Source organism: Pteropus vampyrus, unplaced genomic scaffold, assembly GCF_000151845.1.
Source record: "Pteropus vampyrus isolate Shadow unplaced genomic scaffold, Pvam_2.0 Scaffold217, whole genome shotgun sequence".
Taxonomy (NCBI): Eukaryota; Metazoa; Chordata; class Mammalia; order Chiroptera; family Pteropodidae; genus Pteropus; species Pteropus vampyrus.
Genome location: NW_011888998.1, coordinates 1,304,176 through 1,317,847, shown reverse-complemented (window position 1 = coordinate 1,317,847; position 13,672 = coordinate 1,304,176). Strand labels below are relative to the sequence as shown.

Sequence of the window (13,672 nt, the reverse complement as noted above, 5' to 3'; positions counted from 1 at the left end):
ATGAGCCTGCCCCGTGAGCACTGGGCCTGGCTTCCTGCCTGTAGGATGAGGGAATAGGAACATCCAAGGGCCTTGACCCAGAAATCTTCCCGAAACCAAACCAAGAATCAGCACGTATGTCACTGCCTTGGCGTTGTCATCTGTTGTTTAAATATTGCGAGTTGTTTGGGATTTGTTTTAATTTTTGTCCTAAGTTTATCGTGGCTTAAAAGTCATTGACATTTTTTTTTCTTGCTGGGAGAGGGGAAGAAGCTCTTGTATTGGAATAGTTCTGGCTCAAAAGGGGCTTCAGCTGTGGATGGAGAGGCACCTTGTTGCAAATGAGCAGGCCAACTAAGGCTCAGTAAAGGGTGCAACATTCAGAAATCTCTGCTAGACAGGGTGGCTGGCAGTCTGCAGACACAGGGCACTCACTTGCTTGTCTCTTTCTGAATGTCTCTGAAAGCAGACAGGCAGGTGGTATGCTAAGCCCTGGGGTTAAGGGTGAGAGTGGGGGAAGAGAGTGCGAGAGAACAGGACCAGTGCCTGCCCCCCAGGGATGTCTTAATCAGATGCGGGTTGGTAGACACAAGGATAGAGATAATAAAAACCACAAGGATTTACAGGAACTTCTGAACATTGACTTAAATATTACTCTTCCTGCGCCTAGCCTGGTAAAGCCAATCCCGGTCACTTGCATCTTGAGCATACTGCCCATCTGTATAAATGTGTCGCTGTACCCCTTCTAGCCTGGTCCCTCCTGATCAGAGCATCTTGTCCTCCTCTCTGTGTCTCCGCCTATCCTGCATATGTCCGTGCCATTGACACTCAGGGAGTCTGAGAGCCCAGCTGCCTGCTTGAAGCGAGCCAGGCCAACTCAGGCAGGATGTCTGTGAGTGGCCAGGCTGTCCTGGGAGCCAGGCAAGGGAACTGGACAGTTGACCAAGTAGAGCAGGTGGCTGGACTCTGCCTGACCCAGTCGGGGTCCCAAGCTGTTGTTCACCAGTGCATACGTACTTTGCTGTTGCTTCATTACAAACGAGTCCAGCGCAGAGGCAGGAAGCAAAGATGAGATAGAGGAATGATGCAGAAGCCAGCACCGCCGGCTTCAGAGTGAGACTTCTCCCAGTGCTAAGGCCTGGGGCTGTGGGCGAGGGTTGGAGAGAAAGGGCCAGAGAGAAAAGGACCAGCGTCTGCCCTCAGGGATGTCCCAATCTGCTTTGTGATACTAAACACATAGGACAGAAAAAAACAATGAGGACTGATAATATACTTCTGAGCCCTGACTCAAATGTTCGTTTTTCTTTGTGCAGAGGCTGATGCTGATAGCTTGCTTTCATAGCTGTGAGGCACTTGGCACTTACAAGTTCTTCCGAATCCTCCCATTGCAAGCCGAAGTGGTCAGGTTTAGGACCCTAACTCCAAGCACATAATGCTCACTTACCTCCCTGGCAGTCTGGAAATTACTATGTGCAAACCACATAGGAAAGAAAAAAAATATTGTCTCTTTCTGAAGTTCATGTGTGCATGTGAGTGTGTGTTCGGACGCTTCGAAAATACACAGTGTTTCCTATGGTTAGACTCCAGAGCCAAGTTCCCACTGTCCCTGTGTCTCTGTGTCTCATCAAAGCAAGAGTGTGTGAGCATCTCTGGACCTGACCAGTGGTCATTCAGGCAGCCACAGGCTATCACTTTAGTCCCCAGACTCAAACATGCTGCAGTAGTTTAGGAAGGAAGTGGAAGAAAACCACTAGGAAAGCTAACGGGCTCCCTGGTCCTCAGCAGAAAGATCCCATGTGGGAAGTAAATCACCTCCTTGAAGCTTGTGAAGCCAAAGAGGCCCAAGGGGCTACAAAAACATAGCTCCGGACTCCAAAAGGTCCGTCAGCTCTTCCATCCTGAGTGGGTGGCATGGGGTGTGGCGGCGGCAATGGTGGATGCTGACAGTGGGCCAGCAAGACAGACAACCCACATCAGACCTCAGGAAGCGGAAAGGAAGGACATTAGGGAACTGAACTGTAGTCCGTCTCTTATTGCTGTGTTGGGGTGAAACCTGGGATGGGTTGAGGTGAGAATAGAGAGGTGTAAATTGATGCTTCAGTGAGATCAGCCAAGCCAAACTGCATTTGAAGAAAGTTCATTCCTGTCATATTTGTTCATCTGTCCTTACTTCTGAAATATAATTCTCTTGCCGACCTTAAATAACTAGCCTCTCTTCCATAGCCAAATCAAATTCCTCCCAATTAGTTAAGAGTCATGGAACGGTCTCCCTTGAGAGTGACTTGCCCATTTCTGAGTGGGGTCGTAGGGTGTTGTGTGGAAGGCACACAAAATATGGCCTGCAGTCCAGAGTAAGAAGCATTGGGGCCTGTGTTTGCCAGGTTGAGTCCACCTTACCCCAGATCCCACTTTGTATTAGTTTTTCTTTTTTAAGTGAGATATTGACATATAACATTGGTTAGTTTTAGGTGTACAACATAATGATTTGATATATGTATATATTGCAAAATGATCACCACAGTAAGTTTAGTTAACATCCATCACCACATATAGTTACAAAATGCACTTGGTTTTGAACAGCCTTTCATGTCCAAACTTCACAGAAAATCCTTTGACCGCTTTAGTAAGGACTGAAAGTAACATTTGCATTTTATATGTTGAAGTCAAGAATGAAAAGCTACATTTGCTTTCTAAATTGCCCATATGGACTCTCTCCCTGGAATTGACTTTTCCTCCCAAGAGAAAGAGGGTCTCACAGAGATGCCGTCAGGGTGTATCAGAACGAGCGTCAGGAAGATGGTGGAGCAAACAGGCCTCTGCAGACATGCAAAGCAGAGTCTCTGCAAGAGGTGGGAATCTCCATCCAAACACAAGTGATTCCTTCATCCCAGTATCTAGGCATAGCTCACAGGCAGTATCCCTGTGACCCCTAGCTGGGGTCAGAGAAGAAACTACTACGGTATTCCAGGTTAACCATGTTATATTAGGATTAAGTTGATCATTAATCAATAAGTAGTCACTGACTACTTGTTACGTGGCCAGCATCATGCAAAATACTAGGGGGCTCAAAGAATCCCCTGTTCTCAAGCCTTTCATAGTGTCATTAGAAATCAGGATCTGGGAAACAGCAATTGAATGTTGCATTGCCCGGAGTAAACGAGGGTGAAATTGGAGTTCAGAGATTGGTGTGAGCTAGAGGAACAGGAGATTCAGGAAAGAGGCCAGACCACGGAAAGGGAGAGCGAGAGGGGCGGCAGTGCAGGCGCCTTGGGCAGAGTGGGAAGGACGCAGGGAGGGGAGGACCTGCACACCTGGAAGGCCAGGCCGGATGGAAGTGTCCTAGGACCATTACAATCTAATGTGTCATCTTATTCTCTGGAGCTGAGAGGCAGAGAGTGAGGGGACCCCTCTGGAACGGAGCAGTGAGGTGAATATGAGAATTCTGGAAGGAGAAATAATAGCCCTCAGAGATGGCGAAGCCACTGGCAGAAGCAGGGAACAGGGAGGGGGCAGGAAGACACATGTTGAATTTCAAGCAGATGGACCATCCGAAGAGCTGTTTGGAGGAAGCGCTGGGCTTACCGTGTGGAACTGGCTGCAGGGACAATGAGAGATGAATAGAAGGATTGCCATTTGGAAAGTCAGGACTGGAGGGCAGTGAAGGTAAGAGTCAAGGATGCAGAGGTAGGTTGGGGAAAGACCCACTTCATGATGGTAGATGAAGCATATAGAGGGGCTTGAAGTCAGCTTGTTGGGAGCGGAGAAAGGAGTTGGCATGAACTGGAGACAATGGAAGATCAAGGCGTTTGCCTGTAAGAGGACAGTGCATGAGCTAGGGCTGAAAGTCTGGCAGGTTCCTCAGGGGGGTTTAAGACACAGGAAGCATCAACGTATTTTAACAGCAGAAGGGAAGAGAAAGCAAAGAAAAAGAATTTGAAAACACTGGTTTTCAGAGATCCTTTCAGGATTGAGCTGCCAAGGAAGTGAGGCCTGGGTCCCACAGCTGAGGGAGGAGTAACTTCAGAGCGGGGAGAGGAAGCCCGCCTGACCTGGGACCAGGGATTGTCGTAGAGGCTGTGAGGTTTCACTGCTTCACTGGTCTCCAGAGCGGGGTAGGTGGGGTCAACGCTGATGAGGGCGGAGAGGGAGTAATGTGGGAGGAACAGTTCGGAAGGACAGTAAGAGATGAGCACAAGGATTGCCAGGAGGCAGTGAGGCCCAGCTGAAGTATACAGTGAATGTGCGATGGGCCTGGGTCTGCGTCTTCCTCCAGCAGTGTTCATGGGAAGAGCAGAAAAATGCAGTAATTGCCTAGGAAACCCACAGCTGGGAATTGAGTCGATGCTGGAATGAGTGACCCAAAAGGGAGGACAGTGCAGAGTGTAAGGTTAGCAGAGGCCCCATCAGGCCGAGAGGGAGAGTGGACTGAACTCAGGGAAGAAAGTGGAGCAGATGTGAGCCGCGTGCCTCCTATGTGTAAGGCTCTGTCCCAGCACTGAGGAGAGAACGTGAACCTGACAGTCACTCCTTCAAGGAGCTTGTTTTCTGGGCGGAAGGACCCAGAGTGGTCAAGAGCACAGACTCTGGCCGGGTCACATCTCTACCGCTTCATAGCTCTGTGACCTTGAGTAAATCACTTAACCTCAGTGGCTCCGTTTCCTCATCTATAAAATAAGGATGATAATAACCCACTTTATGGGGTTGTCGTAACAGCTAAATTAGAGTATGTGTGGGGAAGTACTCAGAGCAGAGCCTGGCCTCTGGGAAGCACTTATAAGTGTAAACCGTTAGTAGTAGCAATACATTAGTCTCCCCTTATGCACGGTCAACCACAATCCAAAAATGTTAAATTTCCCCAACCATCGATATCATCTACTCCTGACAACCAGCCATCGCCATCATGGCTCAGGGATCCAGGATCACCCAAAGCAGATGATCCTCCTTTTGATGTGTCATCAGACAGTCAGTAGAGCCTAACACTAAGTCTCAACGCTACACCATTCACCTCACTTCCTCTCATCACACAGGCCCCATCATCTCACATCGTCACAAGAAAGGTGAGTGCAGTACAGTAAGATGTTTTGAGAGAAGCAGAGACCACATTCACATAACTTTTATTATAGTATATTATTGTATTGTTCTTTTTTATTGTTACTCTCTTATGCATAATGTGTAAATTAAACTTTAGTATCTATATAGAGTTCAGGATTATCAATGGATTCAGGCATCCACTGGGGGGTGTTAGAATGTACCCCCCCGGACTACTATATGTCCATTAAATGGTTACAAGTGCTGTGCAAAAGGTAAGTTAGACCCCCTCAGAGAGTGGCTGTGTCGGGGAGGGGGCCTTCGCTTCCGCTGGGAAGGTCCAGGAAGGCCTTCCTGAGAAGATGACATTTGCTGAGACAGCCATCTGAAGAAAGAGCAGCGGATGCAAAGGCCCTGAGGCAGGAATGAGAGTGGCCAGTGTAGCCGGATTATAAAGAGGGGTAGGAGATAGGACTAGCGAGGTGGCCAGGGCCAGCTCTAATGGGACTTGATGGGTTAGGATAAGGAATGTAGGCTTTTCCCAATAGTAATGACATGCATTAGAGGTTAAAGCAGAAAGTGATTTGACCTTATCTGGGGTTTGGGGAAGATGCCCCTGACACTGTGTGGGCAGGGCCTGCAGGAACAGGAGTGGAAGCAGGGATGGACTTTCCCCGACAGCATTCGTAGATCAGGGTGATTGCAGCCATGTTCTGTGGAACTCAGCTGCTTTTCACCCCGGGCAGCCAGGGCTTGGCGCACTTGTTCATCAGTCTTCACCATGTATTGAGACCCTCTTGGTGCCATGTTCTTGGCTGGAGGGTTGTAAAGACAGTTTCTCTGCCCAAGAGGAGCAAAGAGTGGGAATGGGTCCAGATACCTGCTGCACAAACTAGCACATGATGAAGACGCCGAAGCACAGTAAAGGCCCTGGGGGCCACCCCTCTGTTGCCCTGAAGGAGGCCGGGTGCCTGGGGCTCCTCGGGCTCTCAGCTCTGGCTGCAGTCTGGCTCCCGCAGAGACTGCTCAGCCCGCTCAGCTGGCTCCAGTTACTCTGTGTCTGTTCCGGTCCTCTGATCCTTCCTCTCCTCCAGGTCTTGGTTTTCAGGGCGGGCTGCATTCTCAGGAGGTGTTGCTCTCGCTCTCTAGTCCCTAGAAAGGAGAGGGCGAGTGGGTCCTACCCAGCCCACACCCCTTCCCAAGCCCTAACCCCAGCCATTGTGTCATCTAGGGCACCGTCAGATGATGCCTGAGCACCTGTCCTCTAGGCCAATCTACAGGCCCCACGAATCACACAGTGGTCTAGCCACGTGGAGACAGGTCTCCACACATTCCGGGCAGGGACAGAGAGGGACTCACTGTCGGAGGGAGGGAGGGGGCAAGTCGGCTTGTCACAGCCACTGGGTGGCAAGCGGGGGGCGAGGGGGTGTGGCGGGGGTGGTCTTCTGCACGTGGATGAGGTCCGAATTGTCATGGGGTGTGCTGAAGGCATGGCTCCGGCCCCAACGTGGCCGCCAGCCATCTGGGCTTGTCTTTATGTCAGAGCGCACAGTCCAGCTAGGGAGTCATGAGGAATCAAGGGCATCCTGGAACTGTACTCTGCCCAGACGTAGCCCCGGGAAGCCTGGTGGCTTCGGGCCATGATGGTGGGCAAAGGCGATACTCAGGGTCCATGCTGGCCCTCGAAGGTGTTCTTCTCACAGGTGTTTGCAACGTGACCATGGCCGCCTTCCCTGATTGGTAGCATACAGGCTCCGTTTTCTCACTCCAGGCTCATTCATGGGAAATCGTCCCTGTGTGGCCAATCCCTGACCTTCCCTCAATCCCCGCCAGGCTGTGACCAAGACGTGGTTTATAAGAATGCCATGCCTCCTCCTCAGGAAACTTCCCCTTCCTACAGGATCTGTCAGCCTTCTGCTGCTTATTCTGCTCCTGTTCCCCCTTCCTCTGCTTCCTTTCTGACCCTTTGACTCTCCTTAATTATTTTCTTTGTCCCTGTAGCAGCGTAGTCTGGGCCAGAGGGCTGCTAGGTTACGGTAGCGGGAGGCACCAGGAGGAGCATCGATGCGAAGTAGCTGAAGTTCTTCCCTCACCTCTCCCTCTTCGCCTTCTCCTATGCAAAATCTTTCACGTCTCCTTCTGCCTCCCCCCAGCTTACACCAACAACCAGGCCGACATCGCCACCCAGGGCTGGTTCATTGGACTTATGTGTGCCATCGCACTCCTGGTGCTGATCCTGCTCATTGTCTGTTTCATCAAGAGGAGTCGCGGTGGCAAGTACCCAGGTAAGATGCGTCAGAGGAGTGGGCTTAAGGGACTGGCCGGCAAGCTTCCCTGTGAGTCACCAGGTCCCCTGCCGTATCCGGGGTGCTCTGTTCTCTCAGTGAGCCCAACCCCTGCCAAACTTGGAAAAACAGTCCTCTTGCCTGTTCTGTGCATCTTAGAGCTGCCAGAAAGCACTTGAGTTAATTAAGTTTGCTTGAAGTGGGTGGATGGAGCAGTCCAGGCAGCTCTAGAGAGGATGGAAGCAACCCTGGCCCCTATTAAGAATGACCTCCCCCCGCCCTTGACTCACCATCCATCTGCTCAGTAAAATGGCTTTTTTAAGTCTGAATCTCATTAGAATCCTGTCTCAGAAAAGGAGGAAGGAAAAGAGGCATTTTCTCTAACCATGAGAAAGAAAATGTTGGGAGGAGGGATCTGGACAGAAGCACACCCATGAGAGAGGCCGCAGCGCTGGCTCTTGGTGTGACTAGGACTGCATCACAGACACCCGAACGGAGGATAGAAGTTCCCATGTGAGGCGCAGACAGAGGCTGAGGGGCGGGATGCACTGATAGGGACCCACCCTTAAAGGGCTCTGGGCTTTCCTAGAATCTCAAAGACGCATTTCTCTTCCGTGGGCCTCAAGGTCCTCCAGCCCAGACAAACCAAGGTCAAGGACAAAGACCTCTAGCATTCTCGTTTCTGGAAATATTGATTGTTGTTCAAACAGGGGCAAGAAAGCCATCCGTCTGCAATGGGATGGGTGGAGTAACAGGAGACGAGATAATGGATGACCCTGACAGTGACAATCCTGCTGGACTGCAAAACGAGATCGCTCCCTGCCCCCCAAAGCCCCGCCCACCAAACACCCCATGCACCCCAAATGCCTGCTTCTCTCCATCTCTATAGATAAATCCTCCTCCAGGCCCCCTCTAAAACTCAGAGGGAGAAGAGATTCTCTTTATTTTCTTTCCCTGCCCACTTACCCTCAAGACCCTAGGATTCTAAAGAATTATGCCTCTCCTTGAAGTGAGGGGAGCATCTGTGAGCGAGGGCAGGGAATTATCACTCTTGTTTTGGTAAACGATGTTTTCTTTCATGTTGTTGTGCTGTGTAGGGATCGTTTTTCTTCTGTTAGAGAGAAGGCCAGAGTTAGGGAGAAGGGTGGCCTTACTGAGTTTACCCGCCTGTTCCAGGGGGCACTGGAACACCTGAGGGTCTCATCGGATGAACTCTGAGCCTTCCTTTACCAATTAGAAAGTGTCTCATTCCAGTTCTCCTTACAGCTACGCTTCTTCCCTCCACTACTAGGGTAAACCCCTAGTCCGTTAGAAAGACGAGTAAACCAGGAGCCATGAGGCCTGGGCCCTAGTCTTTACTCTAGACTTATTCAGTCTGACCTCCTCTCAGAGCAGCTCGGCTTGGCTAAGAGGCGACTGAATTGATCGCCCATCACCCATTGGACTGTCACCTCTGCCTCTCTGACAGCAGCTGTTCGTTGTCATTGTGCAGGCCGCCCCAATAATGCCCAACACACTCACTCACACTCATTGCCAATTAGTTATGTGATGTGTTCCTCACCTCTCAAAGCCTGTTTCTCTCCCCTAAAATGGGGGTTATTATCCTGCCCTGTTCCTTAAAAAGTATATATAAAGAGTCGTTCATGAAGCGTCTGCTGTGGCTTTGTGCTGGGTGCCAAGGGTTCCAGAAGGAAAGATGATCCCTCCCTCGAGGACATTTCAGCTGGCTCAGAAGGAAGATCACAGCACAAGACAGGGCCGTGACGGATGTTTATAAATCGCAGAGGAGGCGTGGGAAAAGGGAGCCCTGGAAACAAGTGAGGTCACAGCTACGTGAGCACTTTCCATGCCAGAGGTGTGGATGGGCACTCAGCTAGGAGCTTTGACGAAACAGGTAGTTCCCCAGCCTCAAATAAGGAACTGGCACTCTGTCACAGGCATGAGAAACACACGCAAATAATTATAATACAGCAGAATGAGAAACGTGCCAAGGAAAGGATCGCATCCATTCAGTGTTTGGGGAAGACTTCATGGAGAGGTATGGGGAGCCAGGTGGGAGAAGAAGTTAGTTGTCAGGGGAGATATAAGGAAACCGCTGGCGATGAGGATGAGGAAGAGGCAGAATCAGCCTAGAAATTGATTAAATGTAGGAAGGAAGGACAAGGGAAATGGCGATGGTGCCTTTTTGAAAGGGAGAGTGTTGCTGAACCCAAAGGCAGTGTCTTCTGGCTGTCTGATCAGGGCTCTGCAGAGCAGGTCACCATGTCTATGTCTTTGCTTCTCTTACTGACTAAGTGCGAGAAAAGAAAGACGTCCCCCTTGGCCCTGAAGACCCCAAAGAAGAGGACGGTTCATTTGACTACAGGTGCGTGATCTCCTTGGCTCCTGTTCACACACAGTGCCTCCTGTCAGCTGGTTTGTCTGTCCCCACTGCCCCGAGACAGGGACGTCCTCTCAGAGCAGCTTGGCTTGGCTGAGAGTCACTGTATTGATTGCCCATCACCCATTGGGCTGTCACCTCTGCCTCTCTGACAGCACCTGCTCGTCCTCATTGTGCCGGACAAGGCTGCCCCCACACTGCCGAACACACTCATTCCATGAACAGCATTCTTCACTCTGCTGCATAACTCAGATTTATTAAGCTCCTCATATGTGCTTCCACATTTTTACTCTGAAAACGAGCCCTTGGTCCTCTGCTATGACATGAGCTCAGCTCTCAGCTTCCTCTCTGCCTATGCCCCACCCCAACCCTGAAGATAATTAACTGGGAAACTGAATTGTCCTAAAGCATGGACTAGGTGAGGGATGAAGGGTAGTGGTGGTGGTGTGGTGGGGTGTTCTAGGCCTTTTCCTCATGAACTTGAACAATTATCTCGCCTCTAGCCTGAAATGGGCCTTGGAGAGGCATACGGTCCAGCTTGTCCCAAATGAGAGGACCGCAGCACAGACCTAGAAGGGACCTGCCCAAGACTCTCACACTCGCCACCCAGTGAGCTAGTGGCAGAGCTGTGGAGGCCAGGGGCCCAGCTTCCAGCTACTGCCATTGTCCTATGCCCATGCTCTTTCTCAGATCTGGACAGGCCTTTGTATCTGGCTTAACAAAGTGGCAATTTGTCCTTTTTGATGTCAAGTGTATTTTGAGTTAAGGAACATTGCGGAGTAGGTCATGGATGTCTCATTTATCGACCAAGTGCGGTGGGAGGGAAATGCTCTCATCAGAGCCCTCCTTCCCCACTCCACCCAGTCACTCTCGGGCTAGGTCACCCCTGTCCTCCTCTGACCTCTTCTTATCCCATCCTGGGCCTCCGCCACTGTCCATCAGCAGCCTGGCAAGCAAGCTCAGATCAATGGGCGGCAGAGCCACTGCCCACACAAGAGTCTGTCTGGCGGCTTAAGGACCATGTCTGTCCATCCAATCACATTGTTTCCATGAGCTTCCCAAAGGGCAAGCATGAGAGGCCCCTCCCCTGACTACCCTCGCCACCGCTGGTGGGGGCCAGCACCCTCACGAGCTGAGAGCTGTTCCCTGGTCATCAGTAACAGGCCCTAGAGTGGCCACAGAAAGGTGAAGACCTCCTCAAATACAGGGCCAGGCAGCCTGTGCTGTGAGAAGCTGCTCCCTTAGGGGTGGAGAGGGAGGATCCATCCTAGAGCCCCTACTGGGATGAGTCCAAGAGCCCTAAACGGGGGAAGGACTAAAAGTAATGCATCAGAGGAAAAACCAAGTTTCTAGGTGGACAGGCCTGGAGGCACGAAGGAGCATGGCTCACCCTCGCTCCACTCTGGCTTAGCTCCCAAAGCCTCTCCAGTGGGGCCCTCTGCTTCCCTCTCCCTCATCTGTCCACCTGGTCCTCTAAGGTCTCTTGGAAGGTAGCCTGACAGGGGGCTAGACCCGGGTTCTCCAGTCATTCCGATCTCTCTCAAGCTTCCGTTAGGAAAGGTCTGTGCTTTCCAGATCTAGATCCTCTTTCCCCTCAAAAACCTGACACAGTGCAGCCCGCTCCAGTAGGGCGGAGGACCCTGGGGAGGCAGTGCCCGTGAAGAAGCCCAGCAGGCAGGTGGGGTGAGGAGCCTGATAATTGGAATCTGCTAGTTCTCTGAGCGCCCTTCTAGTTCTTCAAATTTAAGGGGGGAAAAAAAGATTCTGCTAGTTCTCAAAAGGTGAGTTCCACTTCCGGTACAAACCCTGGAGACCGACTTCCCTCACTTAGGGCATCTCTCCTATAGCACTGCCGTGGGAACACAGTTAGGCTGTGTTAATGGGTGCGTTCACTAAGCGCATGTGTGTTGTGGGGGGCGGGGGGCTGGGGGGTCGCTAATAGCTTTCCATCTACTGAGGCCCAGTTCCTCTCAGGCTCTGGCTCAGGGCCCTCCCCTGACAGCTGTCTTTGCCCAGCGCTGCTGTTAGAAGCTAGAACAACTCTTCAGTATGATGGCAGCTCAGCCTGTTGTTTTCAGCACGCCCAGGAAGGACTGAGTGTGGCCTGGGGCAGGGGAGGGGGCTGAGAGTGTCTGCTCAGACCACAGGCACCACAGTGGTCCCAGATCCCACTGCCTCCTGCCTGGGAACTCGGCTCCCTTTTGAAGTGCAGCCAGCAGCACCTGGGCCCCCCTCCAAGCCTAAAGGGCAGAGAGTTTTCTAGCCAGGGGAAGGGATGTGGTGCTTGAGCAGACGGACGCCCTGCCTCTGGGGGTGTCTCACTTCCTGGGGCCACAGCAGGCACAACTGTAGCTGCCACTTTAACCATCAGCCTCCAAGTTCTCTTCGCACAGGAGGAGCCTCAGGGCAGGAGCTGGGGCCTCAGGAGCTGGGCGGGATCCTCGGTGCCTTGCTGTGTGTTTCAAGTTGCTGGCATCTATTACCTGCATGCCCCGCTTTCCTCACACCCTCTTTCACTTGCTAGCCCAGAAGCAACAGCATCTGTTTGTAAACCTGAGAGAAAGCTGAGAGAAACGACACTTAGAGAAAGGGAGAGGCCAGGCAAAGATTTGTTTCTTTAAGAAGCAAACCCCGGCTTTTTTTCACTGAGAGTCAAACTAGTCCAGCCCCTCCTGATGGGGAGACTAAGGCTCAGTTAGAAGAAAGGCTGTCCCAAGACCACAAAACCACATAGTAACTAGAACTCCCATCCTGACTCTTCCCCGTCCTGCCTGGTCTCACAGCATTTGGCTCTGCCTCATCCGAGGTGGCCATCTTCTGCCTGTTCCCACCCCAGAGGGTAGCCTGGCCTCATGGACGGCACCCCAGATCAGGAGTCCGCAGTATGGGCTTCCATCTCAGCTCTGCACCAGCTCTGCACCTCACCTTGGAGAAGCTGCTTGTCCTTTCTAGGCCACGGTTTCCCTTCTGTAGAACTGGATGGACAGGGGAGGGCTGGACTGGGTGGTCCCTGAGGTGCTGTCCTCTCTGAGCTGTGTGTCACATGTAGCGTGTGTGCTTGGCAAGAGGCCAGCAGCCCTGCCCCACCCCACTTGGGCTTGGGCAGCCCTGGGCTGGGCTGAGCCCTGATCCTCTGCCTCTCTCTGACCAGTGACGAAGACAACAAGCCCCTGCAGGGCAGCCAGACATCCCTGGACGGCACCATCAAGCAGCAGGAGAGTGACGACAGCCTGGTGGACTATGGCGAGGGCGGCGAGGGCCAGTTCAACGAGGACGGCTCCTTCATTGGCCAGTACACAGTCAAAAAGGACAAGGAGGAAACCGAGGGCAACGAAAGCTCAGAGGCCACGTCACCAGTCAACGCCATCTACTCTCTGGCCTAACGGAACCCCCAGGCACAGCCACTGTTTTGCAAGTGGGAGGAGGGGAGAGGGGGAGATGAAGCCACCACCACCTTCAGGGACAAGGGTACAACATGGGGGTCTGCCAAGCCGTGAGGACCACCGACCACCTAGCCAACCACAAGTCCCTTCCCAATGACCCCACACACACCCGGGTGCCACCTGTGTGGGAGAGCTACAGCCATGGCTGAGCGCAGCTGGAGGGAGCCCTGGCCCCTTGCTCAGCCTCACAGCCACCCTGAGCCTTCCACCCAACTGCCCGCCCTTGACCTCGGACACACTCACCGGTTTCTGTTGGTTCTGGTACTTTTCATTGTCTTTACTTTCGCTTTGTGCATCTTCTCCTCCAGACCCCATGTCTCCATTTTTTTTTTTCCTTTTGAAGAAGTGTCCCTGGAAAAAGAAAGAATAGGTGGATTCTCTCCTAGAAAACTGCAAAGATAGGCAAAAAGGATTGGTCCATAAAAGAAGATACGAAAAAGCTGCAGTATTCAAACCGCGCCGGGCCAATGTATTTCCGAAGGATGCCTTTCTCGCCATATGCCTCCCTATGCCCGCAACCCACCCACCTCGGCCTTGTCAGTTGCTGGGCTGGGCTT

The 13,672-nt window shown here is 52.0% G+C and overlaps 1 protein-coding gene across 1 annotated transcript in view; it reads left to right on the top strand.

Annotated features, from left to right (window-relative positions):
• NFASC (neurofascin) overlaps positions 1–13,055 on the top strand; it is a 77,819-nt gene extending 64,764 nt beyond the window's left edge. The window contains exons 25-27 of the mRNA XM_011373112.1: positions 7,161–7,292; positions 9,588–9,657; positions 12,824–13,055. Coding sequence (XP_011371414.1) covers positions 7,161–7,292; positions 9,588–9,657; positions 12,824–13,055 — 434 coding nt within the window. The remainder of the gene's footprint in view (positions 1–7,160; positions 7,293–9,587; positions 9,658–12,823) is intronic.
• The last annotated feature ends 617 nt before the right edge of the window (positions 13,056–13,672 follow it).